Consider the following 17,276-nt stretch of genomic DNA (forward strand, 5'->3'; position numbering starts at 1 on the left):
GTGGTCGCTGTTTGGTGGTCTGCTGCTCATCTCATCCAGTACAGCTTTTGAATCCTGGCGAAACCATTACATCTGACAAGTATGCTCAACACATCGATGAGATGCACCAAAAACTGCAATGCCTGTAGTTTAACAGAATGGGCCCAGTTCTCCATGACGTCACTTGACCACATGTTGCACAACTAATGCTTTGAAAGTTGATCGAATTGGGCTCCAAAGTTTTGCCTCATCCACCATATTCACCTTACCACTCCCCAATGGACTACCCACTTCTTCAAGCATCTCGACAACTTATTGTAGAAAAAACACTTCCACAACCAGCAGGAGGCATAAAATGCTTTTCAAGAGTTTGTCAATTCCTGAAGCATGGATTTTTATGCTACAAGAATAAATGAGCTTATTTCTTGTTAGCAAAAATGTGTTGATTGTACTGGTTCCTCTTTTGATTAATAAAGCTATGTTTTGAGCCTAGCTATAATGATTTAAAATTCAGTTACTGAAACCACAGTTACTTTTCTGCCAACCTAATATATTGTACAATAGATTTGCTTTAGAATTATTTGTATGAAACTTTGTAACTATAGATTTCATTTAAGATTGGAAAATGTCTTAGTGTATGGATGTTGACTAGAATCACTGTGATTATTTTATTCTTTATACATATGTATAATCATTATGTTATACATTTGAAATGTCATGTAAATTATCTTTCAGTAAAAAAAATAAATGGAAAATGCCTACTGTGTAATTCAGTTAGCAGCAAAACTAATTAACCAAATTAGTCAATCAAAACTTTAATTTCTATTATAAAATTCTGACTTTATTTTTAAGTTCAAATGAGTGAATTAATATGTATCTCTGTGACCATCATGTAATTTATTTTGTTCCCTGTATTTGAAATAAGGTACTATCTCCTCCTCAATATTTCTTATACAAGCTTTTTGCTTTGCTCTTTTCTATTTCTCAAAAGTATTGTCTTCTTGAATTATCTGTTTGTTTGATGCTCTGTTACTGTTTACATTCGAAAAGCATTATAGCAAGATCCAGAATGAGTGAGAGTGTGCCTTTCATAGTCAAGGGGTAAAGTAATTGTGAAAGGGGAGTTTTGAAAAGAATTTATTGTACACAGATATATTTGCAGACAGATTAAATCAGGAAGAAGTTCATATGAAATAAATGAAAATTAATACTCTTAAATGTATTCATGCTCATGTACGACTGGAATATTTTTCCTTCCTTGGTCTAGGCCATGACATATGTATATAAGTAGAACTTTACATTTATAGACTTTACATGTATGACTAAATGTTCCCAAATATCTTTCTAAAATATACCAGTATAAAGGTTATGTAACAGTTTATGAGAGCTTCAATTTCTCCATAATCTGCCAGTTTGTTGATTTACTAGGTATACTAGATTCTTGCAATATTTTTGCCAATATTTTTGCCAGTATTATTATTAAATGGTATCTTGTTTTAACTTTCATTTGCCTAGTTAGTGGTAATATTAAATATATTTTTATATATTTGTTTGCCATTTCAGTTTCTTCTATTGGATTCCTCTTTATGTCTTTTACCCATTTTTTTCTGTTGGGATTGTCTTCTTCTTGAGTTCATCATATGAATTCTATTCTGTATTCTGTAAATATCTTTTAGTTTGTACCTTGTCCATTCACTTTATGATATTTTTTGTCATACACAGTTTTTTGTTTTAATGTTAATAGACGTATTAATGTTTTACGGTTTTGGCTGTAGTGTCTGTTTTTAATACTGTGTTGCTGCATTTCATATCCAGATCTTTATTTTGGAGTTTATATATTGGTTAATCCATCCTCTTCCACTTTTTTGAAATGAATCCTCTAAAACGCCAAGTTTCTGTGTGTAGGAGTCTTTCTGTGCTCTCTATTATGTTATATTGGTATATTTGCTTGCCCTGCCCAATTTTTTTTCAATTCCTTTTGCTTTATAAGAGGTCTTAAAATCTGATAGGGCAGTAATCTCACTCTCTTCTTCAGGAATCCCTCATCTGTCCTTAAGTCTTTGCTTTTATACATTTCATAATTCAGCTTGTTCAGCTCTGTGAAGAGACTTTATTTTTATTAGAATTGTGTTAAATATATAGATTTACGTGGGACATTTAGGCATGATACTAAATTTTCCCATTCATAAACAATATTTAGGTTTCCATCCATCAATAAAATTTTTCTTTTTCTGTAAAAAATAGTTTGGCATATCTTTTACTTGATTTATTAGGTACTCTGTAGTTTTTGTTGCTTTTATTATGGTGTATTTTTTTAATCACACTTCCTAATAGATTGTGACTGGTGTGTAATAATGCTTTGGATTTTTAAGTGTTGATATTTTATCATTGACCCTGCCAAACTCTCATATAGGCAATCATTTAGAACTCAATATACTTCTGTTTCTTTCTCATTTTTCCTTATCAAATTATACTGGCAATGTCTCTGCTACAGTATTTATGTTTTAACACCATAATCTTGTCCTTAAAAAAGGAAGAAAGTTCAGTAATTAATCATTAAGGTTTATATGAGTATCTTTCAAAACCTACATAGATATAGATATGTTCAGATACTCTAAACTTTAACCAGGGTTTCTCCATCTTAGCACTGTTGACATTTGGGGTCAGATGATTGTTTCTCTTTTGCAGAAACTGTCCTGTACATTGCAGGATTTTTATTGGATTCCTAGCCTCCCTACATTTATGAAAACCAAAATACTACCAAATGTTTCCTAGGGGTGCAGTATCCCACATGGTTGAGAATTACTGACCTAAATAAATTAAGGAAGTTATTTTTTTATTCTGTTTTCTAAGTTTTTATCCTGAAATGGTATTGAATTTTAACAGTGTAGTTTCTGTATCTGCTGAGAATATCATTTTTTATCCTTTAATGTGTTAATATGTTACATTATTATTTTCTAATGTCAATTTGTAGTACAATGTTATTAGTACACAGTTGTCTGAAAATTATGCAAAACCATGATACTTCAATTTGGGTGGTCAGTGAACACTAACACAAAGCTGCAAATTAGATCCCATGTTACAAATTGACTTTTTTTTTTCTTTTTTTTTTACTTTACCATATTGTATTTGTTTGCCATCAGTTCAGTTCAGTCGCTCAGTAATGTCCAACTCTTTGTAACCCCATGAATCACAGCACACCAGGCCTCCCTGTTCGTCAGTCACCAACTCCCAGAGTTTACTCAAACTCATATCCATTGGGTCAGTGATGCCATCCAACCATCTCATCCTCTGTCGTCCCCTTCTCCTCCTGCCCCCAATCCCTCCCAGCATCAGGGTTTTTTCCAATGAGTAAACTCTTCGCATGAGGTGGCCAACGTATTGGAGTTTCAGCTTCAGCATCAGTCCTTCCAATGAACACCCAGAACTGCTGTCCTTTAGGATGGACTGGTTGGACCTCCTTGCAGTCCAGGGGACTCTCAAGAGTCTTCTCCAACACCGTAGTTCAAAAGCATCAATTCTTCTGTGCTCAGCTTTCTTCACACATTGATACAAATTGAATTTTAATTGCTATCGTTAAAGCCTATTTTACCTATTTTGTAATACAGCTTGCCTGTTTTATAATAATCTGGCTTTAAATAATCTAATTTGAGGTTTATTCTATTACTTTGAATAATCAAGTGTTATATGTACTTTTATCGAACAAATCACTTGTAAATTTATTAGATGACTAAAGTATCAAATAGAGTTTAACATTCTTCAATAAATAATGCATTTGCTTTAAATATATAACAAAGGAATAGGATGTTGATTATTTGTAAGCAGTGGGAAATTAATAGCAAATTAGGTATGATTATTCATTCAGTTCTAAATGCTGTGTAAACACCTACTGCTTGTCTCCACAATGGAAATAGACTATGTCACCTTAAGTCCAGCTGCTAGTTTTCATCTAATAATCTCTTCAGTAGTGTCCGACTCTTTGCAACACCATGGATTGCAGCATGCCAGGCTTCCTTGTCTTATCACCAACTCCTGGATTTTGCTCAAACTCATGTCCATCAAATCGGTTATGCCATCTAACAGCCTCATTCTCTGTCGTCCCCTTCTCCTCCTGCCTTCAGTCTTTCCCAGCATCAGGGAAAGAATATTTCCGAGCATCACGGAAATATTCTCTTAGAAACTGTATTTATTCATAATCTTTTAACTAAAAGCAACTTTTGTGGTGGTGGTTTTAACACAACTGTGGAAATGAAACCACATGGAAGTAGAATATTGTGATAATTTTAATAAACTTGAAGTGGAGTTGCAATAATATCAATAAGAGGTGGAAAAAGTACATTTCCAGTCATAAACGGTAAGTTGACTGGGTTTAGGTAACAGTGTAAGATAAACTTTGTCATAAACAATTTTAAAGAATTTTGCCTAAAATAATCTTTGCTACTTTTCTTTCCTCTTAACAGTCACGTTCTATATCTAGTTCCCCTGTGATGGTAGCTCAGCCCGTTTATCAGCAACCTGCATATCACTACCAGGTAAACATTAAATTACAGTGCAAATCTTTGATAGTTTCAGTCCTTTTTTGAATAACTTTGATTTTAGTCTTTCTCATGCAAATAAATACTCTTGTAGTTTAAAAGAGGTAGTTAAGCCTTGATAGCAGTGGTGTTTTCTTTTTTTTTTTAATGAGGGATCTAAATGCCGTATAAGAAGATAGATCGTTTACTGATGCTGTTGTCATGTCCGACTTTTTGCCACCCCATGGACTGCAGCATGCCAGGCTTCCCTGCCCTTCACTATCTCCTGGAGTTTGCTCAAATTCATGTCCATTGAGTTGGTGATGCTGTCTAGCCATCTTCTCCTCTACCGCCCTCTCCTTTTGTCTTTAATCTTACCCAGCATCAAGGTCTTTTCCAGTTAGTTGACTCTTTGCATCAGGTGGTCAAAGTATTGGAACTTCAGCATCAGTCCTTCCAATAAAGGACTTATTTTTATCAAATGTAACAGGGTCAGTTTTGCTCCCCTGGCTAACATAGAAATAATTTCCAAGGTATTATGAAAATTCCGGACCACAGGCTGATTTTTTTTAATGTTACTGTTATTATGTCAGTTTCTAGTTATTATACCTAATAAATATGTATCAATAAAATAAGTAATATATTGTGATTTATATTATGACAGCCTCTTTTAGTTAATCAGTATTCTTTTCATTAATTCTTATGGGAGGTTGAGGGTAAGTAAACTAATGGCAGACCATTTTGGTGTTTTGTAAATAAAATGTAATTGGAAAACAGCCATATTTGTTTACATAATTGTTTGTGGCTGCTTTTGTGCTACAGTAGAAGAATTGAGTGGTTGCAACAAAGATATATGGCCTACAGTTTTAAAATATTTACCCATTAGCCCTTTGGGAAGCCACTCCAGTACTCTTGCCTAGAAAATCCCATGGATGGAGAAGCCTGGTAGGCTGCTGTCCGTGGGGTCACTAAGGGTCGGACACGACTGAGCGACTTCACTTTCACTTTTCACTTTCACACATTGGAGAAGGAAAAGGCAACCCACTCCAGTGTTCTTGCCTGGAGAATCCCAGGGAAGGGGGAGCCTGGTGGGCTTCCGTCTATGGGGTCACACAGAGTCGGACACGACTGAAGTGACTTAGCAGCAGCAGTAGCAGTAGCAGCCCTTTACAGAAAATGGTTGCCTACTTCTGGTCTATAGCATTCACAAATAAAATCACATTCTTTTATACCTTTGAAATAGTGGAAGACTTTGTTTCTAGGTTTTTTTTTCTTTTTGAACTTTATTAGACCCATGTGAAATATTATGGTTACTGAAATTATTTTTAGTATTAGACTAGGTTTGGAGTTGTTCTTAAATTCTGTTACTATGCTAAGTATAAAATTATTTTATTCACTTAGTAAAAATGAAAGTGACTTGATGGCCTTTATTTAAAGTGTATATATAGTGTAACTATTCCTAATTCAAAATTTTGAGAGGCCCCAAAGACGACATTAGATACTAGGCCGTTTAATAAGACAAACCAAAAGTCATGAAACCAGTTTTAGGACCCTTAGCTTATTGCCCATCTTAAGCACGTGGATGTGCTCATTATTAACCACATCTTGAGGATGAGGTTAATAAAGAAGACTGGTAATGAGGCTTTTTTAACAAGAGAGTTTTAGAGTGTTATGGCATTTCCCATTCTCAACCAAGTGAAGAGGACCAGAGAATGACTAAGAGTTTAATATTTGTCCCCTGGAATTTGTGAGATAGAATCTTTTAGACCTGTGCATGCATGCTTGCTAAGTCACTTCAGTCATGTCAAACTCTTTGTGAGCCCACCAGGCTCCTCTATCCATGGGGATTCTCCAGGTAGGAATACTGGAGTGGGTTGCCATGCCTTTCTCTAGGTGATGTGGACTATGGAAGCAGAGCCAGAAAAGGCTACAGGGGGAACATGCTGAATGTCTCACAGCAAGCAAAGTTTGTTTCCCAAGAGCAAGATAAGAACCTCACAGAAGAGAATCTTTCCAAAAAAGTATAAAGTGACCCCAGGAGAGAAAAAAATCTGAAGTAGACCCCTAGAATCTAGCTCTAAAATTGTAGTCAGAAGTTCTCAGCAAGGACATCACCAAAGAAAAAAGTACCTGACAAGAGAGTCATCATTTGGAACCTGTTAACATGCCAAAAAATAATTTTTCCTGATTTTTATCTGGAGGCTAAGAAAACCAGGTCAACACAGTGTTTTTTATTTGTCTGTTTACCGTTTGAAAAATTTGTTTTTTATTGAAGTATAGTTGATGTACAATATTAGCTTCAGGTGTACAACATAGTGATTCAAAATTTTTATAGATTTTACTCCATTTATAGTTATCATAAAATATTGGCCAGGACTTCCCTGGTGGCTCGGTGGTGGAGAGTTCACCTGCCAGTGCAAGAGACACAGGTTCAGTCCCTCATGCGGGAAGTTCACACATGCCATGGAGCAACTAAGCCTATGCACTACAACTATTGAGTCTGTGCTCTAGAGCCAGGAAGCCACAACTGCTGAGCCCGCATGCCACAACTACTGAAGCCCATACACTCAGAGCCTTTGCTCAGGAACAAAAGGAGCCACCTCAGTGAGAAGCCCACGTACCCCAACTAGAGAGTAGCCCCCACTCACCTCAACCAGAGAAAGTCCGAGCATAGCAACAAAGACCCAGCATAGCCAAAAATAAAATTATTTTTTAAATGTCTATATTCCCTGTGTGGGCTTCTCAGGTGGCACTGGTGGTAAGGAACCTGACTGCCAATGCAAGAGAGCTAAGAGATGTGGGTTTGATTCTTGGGTCGAGAAGATCCCTTGGAGGAGGAAATGGCAACCCACTCCAGTATTCTTCCCTGGAGAACCCCGTGAACAGAGGAGCTTGGCGGGCTACAGTCCATAGGGTCATAGAGTTGGACACGACTAAAGCAACTTAGCCTGCACGCAGACCCTGTATATCCTTGTGTTGCGTTAGTCGCTCAGTCGTGTCTGACCCCAAGGACTGCGGCCCTCCAGGCTCCTCTGTCCATGGGATTTTCCAGGCAAGAATACTGGAGTGGGTTGCCATTATATCCTTCAGTTCAGTTCAGTTCAGTCGCTCAGTCGTGTCCGACTCTCCGCGACCCCATGAATCACAGCACGCCAGGCCTCCCTGTCCATCACCAACTCCCGGAGTACACTCAAACTCATGTCCACAGAGTCGGTGATGCCATCCAGCCATCTCATTCTCCGTCGTCCCCTTCTCCTCCCGCCCCCAACCTTTCCCAGCATCAGAGTCTTTTCCAGTGAGTCAACTCGTCGCATGAGGTGGCCAAATTATATCCTTAAAGCTTATTTATTTTATGCATAATAGCTTGTACCTTTTAACCCCCACCTTTTTTCCCTCCCCCTTCCCTCTCACCACTGGTAAACACTAGTTTTAACAAAGACTTTTAAAGTGCCAGGGGTGAGAAAGATTGAAGTTGCTTTCTGCCTGCACTTTGTGGAGTCCAGCTCCTCCTCCATTAGTTGATTGCATATGTACATACGTAACATAGACGTATTCTGTAAAGTTTCTAATACAGTTTAATTTTATACTTTGGCTTTGATTTTACACTTGACACAAATTACAAAACTGGGAGTATATTCCCTAGATATACTTGGGAAAGATTTTTGTACCAATTTGTAGCATAATATTTTGCAATGTAACTAATAATTTCACTTTGCATATTTCTTTCCAGTTATATATTTATTCATCATCATTCTCCCCTTAAAACTGCCACTTTGATAATCTCTTCCCTTGCTCTTTTTACAAATTCAGAGAGTGATAGCTTTATCAGTTTTTGTTAGTCAAATCACATAATAACTGGTTCAGTCATCTTTATCTCTTTCGTATTTCTCACTTCAGAAGTAGATAGTGATTTTATTTATCTAACAAATCTACACATTCAGTTCAGTTTAGTTCAATTGCTCAGTCGTGTCCAACTCTTTGCAACCCCGTGAATCACAGCACGCCAGGCCTCTCTGTCCATCACCAACTCCCAGAGTTTACTCAAACTCATGTCCATCGGGTCGGTGATGCCATCCAGCCATCTCATTCCCTGTTGTCCCCTTCTCCTCCTGCCCCCAATCCCTTCCAGCATCAGAGACTTTTCCAGTGAGTCAACTTGTCGCATGAGGTGGCCAAAGTATTGCAGTTTCAGCTTCAGCATCAGTCCTTCCAATGAACACCCAGGATTGATCTCCTTTAGAATGGACTGGTTAGATCCCCTTGCAGTCCAAGGGACTGTCAAGAGTCTTCTCCAGCACCACAGTTCAAAAGCATCAATTCTTCAGCGATCAGCTTTCTTCACAGTCCAACTCTCACATCCATACATGACCACGGGAAAAACCATAGCCTTGACTAGACGGACCTTGGTTGGCAAAGTAATGTCTCTGCTTTTTAGTATACTATCTAGGTTGGTCATAACTTTCCTTCCAAGGAGTAAGCGTCTTTTAATTTCATGGCTGCAATCAGCATCCACGGTGATTTTGGAGCCCCCCAAAATAAAAGTCTGACACTGTTTCCCCATCTGTTTACTGTGAAGTGATGGGACCAGATGCCATGATCTCTGTTTTCTGAATGTTGAGCTTCAAGCCAACCTTTTCACTCTCCTCTTTCACTTTCATCAAGAGGCTTTTGAGTTCCTCTTCACTTTCTGCCATAAGGATGGTGTCATCTGCATATCTGAGGTTATTGATATTTCTCCCGGCAATCTTGATTCCAGCTTGTGCTTCTTCCAGCCCAGCGTTCCTCATGATGTACTCTGCATAGAAGTTAAATAAGCTGGGTGACAATATACAACCTTGACGTACTCCTTTTCCTATTTGGAACCAGTCTGTTGTTCCATGTCCAGTTCTAACTGTTGCTTCCTGACCTATGTTATTTTAGATTTTTATTAAAATATTTTCTTAAAAAATTATCCTACCTTTTTAAACATAGTATAAAGAACACAGACCTCACTTGGTTAGCATATTGATGTCATCCATTAGCAGTTGATGTGGTCTGCCCAAAATTAACCATTTTGATGGTATATTCATGGAATGTTCTTATTTTCTGTCTTTTTTATTTTAATAATTAAAAAGTATTTTATTAAAGGTGGAAAATAAGCTAAAACATTTATTATTAAAGAATAATACAACTGATTTAAGAAATAAAAAGACTGTCTTTTCTATTGTCATAAGTACCTTAAATAACTTTATTTTTTTTTAATAACATTTTTATTTAGATATTCATATACCATATACAATTCACCTTTTCGTAGAGTACAACAGAATGTATGCTAAAGTTGCTTCAGCCATGTCTGACTCTTTGCGACCCTGTGGACTCTAGCTAGCCCACCAGGTTCCTCTGTCCATGAGATTCTCCAGGCAAGGATGCTGGAGTTAGTTGCCATGCCCTTCTCCAGGGGATCTTCCTGACTCAGAGATCAAACCCATATCTCTTGTGTCTCCTGCATCGGCAGGCGGATTCTTTACCTCTAGCGCCACCTGGGAATCCTGTACAACAGAGTTCGGTTCCGTTCCGTCGCTCAGTCGTGTCCCACTCTTTGCTACCCCGTGGACTGTAGCCTACCAGGCTCCTCCGTCCATGGGATTCTCCAGGCAAGAATACTGGAGTGGGTTACCGTTTCCTTCCCCAGGGGATCTTCCCAACCCAGAGATCGAACCCGGGTCTCCCGCATTGGAGGCAGACGCTTTAACATCTGAGCCACCAGGGAAGCCCGTACAACAGAGTAGTTTTTACTAAATTTACAGTTTTGCTACGGTACCACTGGTGGGGTGGTGAAGCTTTACCCATTAGTAGTCATTCCTCTTACCCCCTCCTCCCTGTCCTAGGCAACTAGTAATATATCAATACGTTCTGTCTTTATAGATTTGCCTATTATAAACAATATATGGCTATAATACCACATTTTGTTTATCTATTCATTTGTTGATGGACTTTTGGGTTGTTTCCACCTTTACTCTCTTACAGAAAATGCTGTTATGAACATTTGTGTACAGATTTTTTGTGGACTTATGTTTTCGTTTCTCTTAGGTCTTGTATATAGGAGTGGAATTGCTAAATCAAATGGAATCTCTGTATTTAACCTTTTAAGGATGTGTCATACTTTCCAAAAGGCTGCACCATTTTACAGTCCCACCAGCAGTTTATGAGGGTTTCTCCACATCTTTGCACACACTTATTATCTACATTTTTTACTATAGCCATACTAGTGTATGTGAAGTGATATCAGAGTGTAGTTTTGATTTCCATTGTTGTTGCTGTTCGGTCACTAAGGAATGTCCACCTCTCTGCTTCCCCATGAACTGCAGCATGCCATGCTTCCCTGTCCTTCACCATCTCCCGGAGTTTGCTCATAAACATGTGTCCATTGAGTCAGTGATGCTATCTATCTCATCCTCTGCCACTCTTTTCTCCTTTTTCCTTCAGTCTTTCCCAGTGTCAGGGTCTTTTCTAGTGAGTCCGCTCTTTGCATCAGGTGGCCAAAGTATTGAAACTTCAGCTTCAGCATGAGTCCTTCCAACGAATATTCAGGGTTGATTTCCTTTAGGATTGGCTGGTTTGATCTCCTTGCAGTCTAAGGGACTCTGAAGAGTCTTCTCCAGTACCGCAATCCGAAAGCATCAATTCTTCAGCACTCAGCCTTCTTTATGCCCCAGTTCTCACATCCATACATAACTACTGGAAAAACCATAGCTTTGACTATACAGAACTTCATTGGCAAAGTGATGTCTTTACTTTTTCATATGCTGTCTAGGTTTGTCATAGCTTTTCTTCCAAGGGGCAAACATCTTAATTTAATGGCTACAGTGACCATTCACAGTGATTTTGAAGCCCAAGAAAGTAAAATCTGTTAGTGCTTCCACTTTTTCCCCCTTCTATTAGCCATGAAGTAATGGGACCATGATGCCATGATCTTAGTTCTTTGATTGTTGAGTTTTAAGCCAGCTTTGTCCCTCTCCTTTCATCCTCTATCACGAGGCTCTTTAGTTCCTCTTCACTTTCTGCCATTAGAGTGGTATCATCTGTATATATGAGGTTGTTGATATTTTTCCCAGCAGTCTTAATTTCAGCCTGTAATTCATCCAGCCTGGCATTTCGCATGGTGTACTTTGCATATAAGTTTAAATGATCAGTGCACTGCAATGATCAGCGCAGCCTTGTTGCACTCCTTTCCCAATTTTGAACCAGTCCATTGTTCCATGTCCAGTTCTAACTGTTGCTTCTTGACTCACATACAAGTTTCTCAGGAGACAGGTATGGTGGTCTGGTATTCCCATCTCTTTAAGAATTTTCCACAGTTTGTTGTTATCCACACAGTCAAAGGCTTTAGCATAGTCAGTGAAACGTAAGAAGATGTTTTTCTGAAATTCACTTCTTTCCTTCATGATCCAGCAATTGTTGACAATTTGATCTCTGGTTTCTCTGCCGTTTCTAAACCCAGCTTGTACATTTGGAAATTCTCAGTTCACATAGTGCTGAAGCCTAGCTTGAAGGATTTTTCACACTAGCATGTGAAATGAGCATAGTTTTATGGTAGTTTGAACATTCTTCGGCACTGTGCTTCATTGGGAGTAGAATAAAAACTGACATTTTCCAACTCTGTGGCTGCTGCTGAGTTTTCCAAATTTGCTGACACATTGAGCACAGTACTTTAACAGCATCATGTTAGGATTTTAAATAGCTCGGCTAGAATTCCATCACCTCTGCTAACTTTGTTTGTAGTAATGCTTCATAAGGCCCACTTGACTTCACACTCTAGGTCTGGCTCTAGATGAGTGACCACACCATCGTGGTTATCCTGGTCATGAAGACCTTTTTTTGCATAGTTCTGTGTATTCTTGCCACCTCTTAATCTCTTCCACTTCTGTTAGGTCCTCAACGTTTTTATCCTTTGTTGTCCCTATCTTTGCATGAAATGTTCCCTTGATATCTCCAGTTTTCTTGAAGAAATCTCTAGTCTTTCCCATTCTGTTGTTTCTATCTACTTCTTTGCATTGTTCATGGAAGAAGTCCTTCTTATCTCTCCTTGTTATTCTCTGGAACTCTGCGTTCAGATTGGTTTATCTTTCCCTTTCTTCCTTGCTTTTCGCTTCTCTTCTTTCTCAGCTATTTGAAAAGCCTCATCAGACCACCATTTTGCCGTCTTGCATTTCTTTTTCTTTGGGATGGTTTTGGTCACCACCTCCTATACAGTGTTAGAAACCTTGACCATAGTTCTTCAGGCACTCTGTCTGCCATATCTGATCCCTTTAATCTATTCATCACCTCTACTATATAATCATAAAAGATTTGATTTAGGTCATACCTGAATTGCCTAGTGGTGTTCCCTACTTTTTCCAATTTAAGCATGAATTTTGCAGTAAGGAGCTGATGATCTAAGCCATAGTCTGTTCCTGGTCTTGTTTTTGTGCTGCCTGTATAGAGCTTCTCCATCTTTGGCTGCAAAGAGTATAATCAGTCTGATTTCAGTAACCATCTGGCAATGTCCATATGTAAAGTCGTCTCTTGTGTTGTTGGAAAGGGGTATTTTCTATGCCCAGTGTGGTCTCATGATAACAGTGTTAGTCTTTGCCCTGCTTCATTTTGTACTCCACGGCTTAATTTGCCTATTACTCCTGGTATCTCTTGACTTCCTACTTTTGAATTCTAATCCCCTATGATGAAAAGACATCTTTTTTTCTTTTTTGCTGTTAATTCTGGAAGGTCTTGGAGGTCTTCATCAGACCAGTCAATTTCAGCTTCCTCAGCATCAAAGGTTCAGGCACAGTGATGTACAATAGTTTGCTTGGAAACAGACTGAGATTATTCTGTCGTTTTTGAGATTGTACCCAAGTATGGCAAGCCACACCAGTACTCTTGGCTAGAAAATCCCATGGATGGAGGAGCCTGGTAGGTTGCAGTCTGTGGGGTCACTAATGGTTGGACACGACTGAGCGACTTCACTTTCACTTTTCACTTTCACACATTGGAGAAGGAAATGGCAACCCACTCCAGTGTCCTTGCCTGGAGAATCCCAGGGACAGGGGAGCCTGGTGAGCTTCCATCTATGGGGTCACACAGAGTCAGACACAACTGAAGTGACTTAGCAGCAGTAGCAGTGCATTTCAGGCACTCTATCAGATCTAGTCCCTTAAATCTATTTCTTACTTCTACTGTATAATCATAAGGGATTTGATTTAGGTCATATCTGAATGGTCTAGTAGTTTTCCCTACTTTCTTCAATTTCAGTCTGAATTTGGCAATAAGGAGTTCATGATCTGAGCCACAGTCAGCTCCTGGTCTTGTTTTTGCTAACTGTATACAGCTTCTCCATCTTTGGCTGCAAAGAATATAATCAATCTGATTTCGGTGTTGACCATCTGGTGATGTCCATGTGTAGAGTCTTCTCTTGTGTTGTTGGAAGAGGGTGTTTGCTATGACCAGTGAGTTCTCTTGGCAAAACTCTATTAGCCTTTGCCCTGCTTCATTTCGTGCTCCAAGGCCAAATTTGCCTGTTACTCCAGGTGTTTCTTGACTTCCTACTTTTCCATTCCAGTCCCCTATAATGAAAAGGACATCTTTTTTGGGTGTTAGTTCTAAAAGGTCTTCTAGCTCTTCAAAGAACCGTTCAGCTTCGGCTTCTTCAGCATTACTGGTTGGGTCATAGACTTGGATTACTGTAATATTGAATGGAAACGAACAGAAATCCTTCTGTCATTTTTAAGATTGCATCCAAGTACTGCATTTCGGACTCTTTTGTTGACCATGATGGCTACTCCATTTCTTCTAAGGGATTCCTGCCCACAGTAGTAGTAGTAGATATAATGGTCATCTGAGTTAAATTCACCCATTCCAGTCCATTTTAGTTCACTGATTCCTAGAATGTCGACGGATATCAAATTGCCAACATCTGCTGGATCATGGAGAAAGCAAGAGAGTTCCAGAAAAACATCTATTTCTGCTTCATTGACTATGCCAAAGCCTTTGACTGTGTGGATCACAATAAACTGTGGAACATTCTGAAAGAGATGGGCATACCAGACCACCTGACCTGCCTCTTGAGAAACCTCTATGCAGGTCAGGAAGCAACAGTTAGAACCGGACATGGAACAACAGACTGGTTCCAAATAGGAAAAGGAGTACGTCACCCTGCTTATTTAATTTATATGCAGAGTACATCATGAGGAACACTGGGCTGGAAGAAGCACAAGCTGGAATCAAGATTGCCAGGAGAAATATCAATAACCTCAGATATGCAGATGACACTACCCTTATGGCAGAAAGTGAAGAGGAACTCAAAAGCCTCTTGATGAAAGTGAAAGAGGAGAGTGAAAAGGTTGGCTTGAAGCTCAACATTCAGAAAACGAAGATCATGGCATCCGGTCCCATCACTTCATGGGAAATAGATGGAAAAACAGTGGAAACAGTGTCAGACTTTATTTTTTGGGGCTCCAAAATCACTGCAGATGCTGATTGCAGCCATGAAATTAAAAGACGCTTACTCCTTGGAAGGAAAGTTATGACCAACCTAGATAGCATATTAAAAAGCAGAGACATTACTTTGCCAACGAAGGTCCATCTAGTCAAGGCTATGGTTTTTCCAGTGGTCATGTATGGATGTGAGAGTTGGACTGTGAAGAAAGCTGATCGCCAATGAATTGATGCTTTTGAACTGTGGTGTTGGAGAAGACTCTTGAAGAGTCCCTTGGACTGCAAGGAGATTCAACCAGTCCATTCTAAAGGAGATCAATCCTGGGTGTTTATTGGAAGGACTGATGCTGAAGCTGAAACTGCAATACTTTGGCTACCTCATGCGATGAGTTGACTCACTGGAAAAGACTCTGATGCTAGGAGGGACTGGGGGAGGGAGGAGACGGGGACGACAGAGAATGAGATGGCTGGATGGCATCACCGACTCGATGGACATGAGTTTGAGTGAACTCCGGGAGTTGGTGATGGACAGGGAGGCCTGGCGTGCTGTGATTCATGGGGTTGCAAAGAGTCGGACACGACTGAGCGACTGAACTGAACTGAGTGCATTTCAGAGTCTTGTTGGCTATGAGGGCTATTCCATTTCTTCTAAGAGATTCTTGCCCACAGCAGTAGATACAATGGTCATCTGAATCAAATTCGCCCATTCCCATCCATTTTAGTTCACTGATTGCTAAAATGTCGATGTTCACTCTTGCCATCTCCTGCTTCACCATGTCCAGTTTACCTTGATTCGTGGCTCTAACATTCCAGAGAATTTTATGCGATATTGTTCTTACAGCATCGAATTTTTTTTTCATGGTATTTCTTTTTTTTCTTTTTTTTTTATTGGAGGCTAATTATTTTACAATATTATATTGGTTGGTTTTGCCATACATTGACATGAATCCGCCCCGGGTGTACATGAGTTCCCCTTCCTGAACCCCGCTCCCACCTCCCTCCTCCCCTTATCCTCCGTCTGGGTCATCCCCACATACCAGCCCCGAGCATCCTGTAACAGGCATCGACCCTGAACTGGCGATTCGTTTCACATATGATAATATACATGTTTCAATGCCATTCTCCCAAATCATCCCACCCTCACCCTCTCCTACAGAGTCCCAAAGACTGTTCTATACATCTGTGTCTCTTTTGCTGTCTCATATACAGGATTATCATTTGCATCTTTCTAAATTCCATATATATGCATTAGTATACTGTATTGGTGTTTTTCTTTCTGGCTTACTTCACTCTGTATAATAGGCTCTAGTTTCATCCACCTCATTAGAACTGATTCAAATGTATTTTTTTTAATGGCTGAATAATACTCCATTGTGTATATGTACCAAAGCTTTCTTATCCATTCGTCTGCAGATGGACATCTAGGTTGCTTCCATGTCCTGGCTATTATAAACAGTGCTGCAGTGAACATTGGAGTACATGTGTCTCTTTCAATTCTGGTGTCCTCGGTGTGTATGCCCAGGAGTGCGATTGCTGGATCATATGGCAGTTCTATTTCCAGTTTTTTGAGGAATCTCCACACTGTTCTCCATAGTGGCTGTACTAGGTTGCATTCCCGCCCCCCCCCCCCAGCAGTGTAAGACGGTTCCCTTCTCTCCACACCCTCTCCAGCATTTATTGCTTGTAGACTTTTGGATAGCAGCCATTCTGACTGGTGTGAAATGGTGTCTCGTTGTGGTTTTGATTTTCATTTCTCTGATTATGAGGGATGTTGAGCATTTTTTCATTTCACCACCAGACACATCCACAACTGGGCATCATTTCTGCTATGGCCTAGCCTCTTCATTCTTCTGGAGCTATCTCCCTGCTCTTCCCCAGTAGCATATTGGACACCTGCAGACATGGGGGACTCATTTTCCGGTGGTATATCTTTTTGCCTTTTCATAACTGCTCGTGGGGTTCTCACAGCAAGAATACTAGAGTAGTTTCTCATTCCCTCCTCCAGTGGATCCCGTTTTGTCAGAACTCTTCACTGTGACCCATTCATCTGGGGTGGCCCTGCCCGGCATGGCTTATAGTTTCCTTGAGTTTCTCAAGCCCCTTCACTACAACAAGGCTTTGATCTGTGAAGAGGATTACAGAGCAAATGATGCTGAATATCTTTCAGATGCTTATTGACGGTTTTTGTGTATTTTCTTTGCAATAATGTCTGTTCATATCCTTAACCAATTTTTATTTTGGGTTAATTGATTCTTAAGTGAAAGTCACTCAGTCGTATTGGACTCTTTGCAACCCCCTTGGAATTCTCCAGGCCAGAATACTGGAGTGGGTTAC

At 39.5% G+C, this 17,276-nt stretch overlaps 1 protein-coding gene across 4 annotated transcripts in view; it reads left to right on the forward strand.

Moving 5' to 3' along the window:
- Positions 1–17,276, forward strand: part of BOLL (boule RNA binding protein) — a 66,626-nt gene that overhangs the window by 25,710 nt on the left and 23,640 nt on the right. For 3 of the 4 annotated variants that reach the window (XM_055397636.2, XM_055397640.2, XM_088828583.1), the window contains exon 7: positions 4,440–4,511. The exons of the other annotated variant lie outside the window; for it this stretch is intronic. In XM_055397636.2, coding sequence (XP_055253611.1) covers positions 4,440–4,511 — 72 coding nt within the window. The remainder of the gene's footprint in view (positions 1–4,439; positions 4,512–17,276) is intronic. 4 annotated transcript variants of the gene reach the window in all.

This window comes from Moschus berezovskii, chromosome 2 (assembly GCF_049115385.1).
Source record: "Moschus berezovskii isolate FMDL1 chromosome 2, NW_MosBer_1.0, whole genome shotgun sequence".
NCBI lineage: Eukaryota > Metazoa > Chordata > Mammalia > Artiodactyla > Moschidae > Moschus > Moschus berezovskii.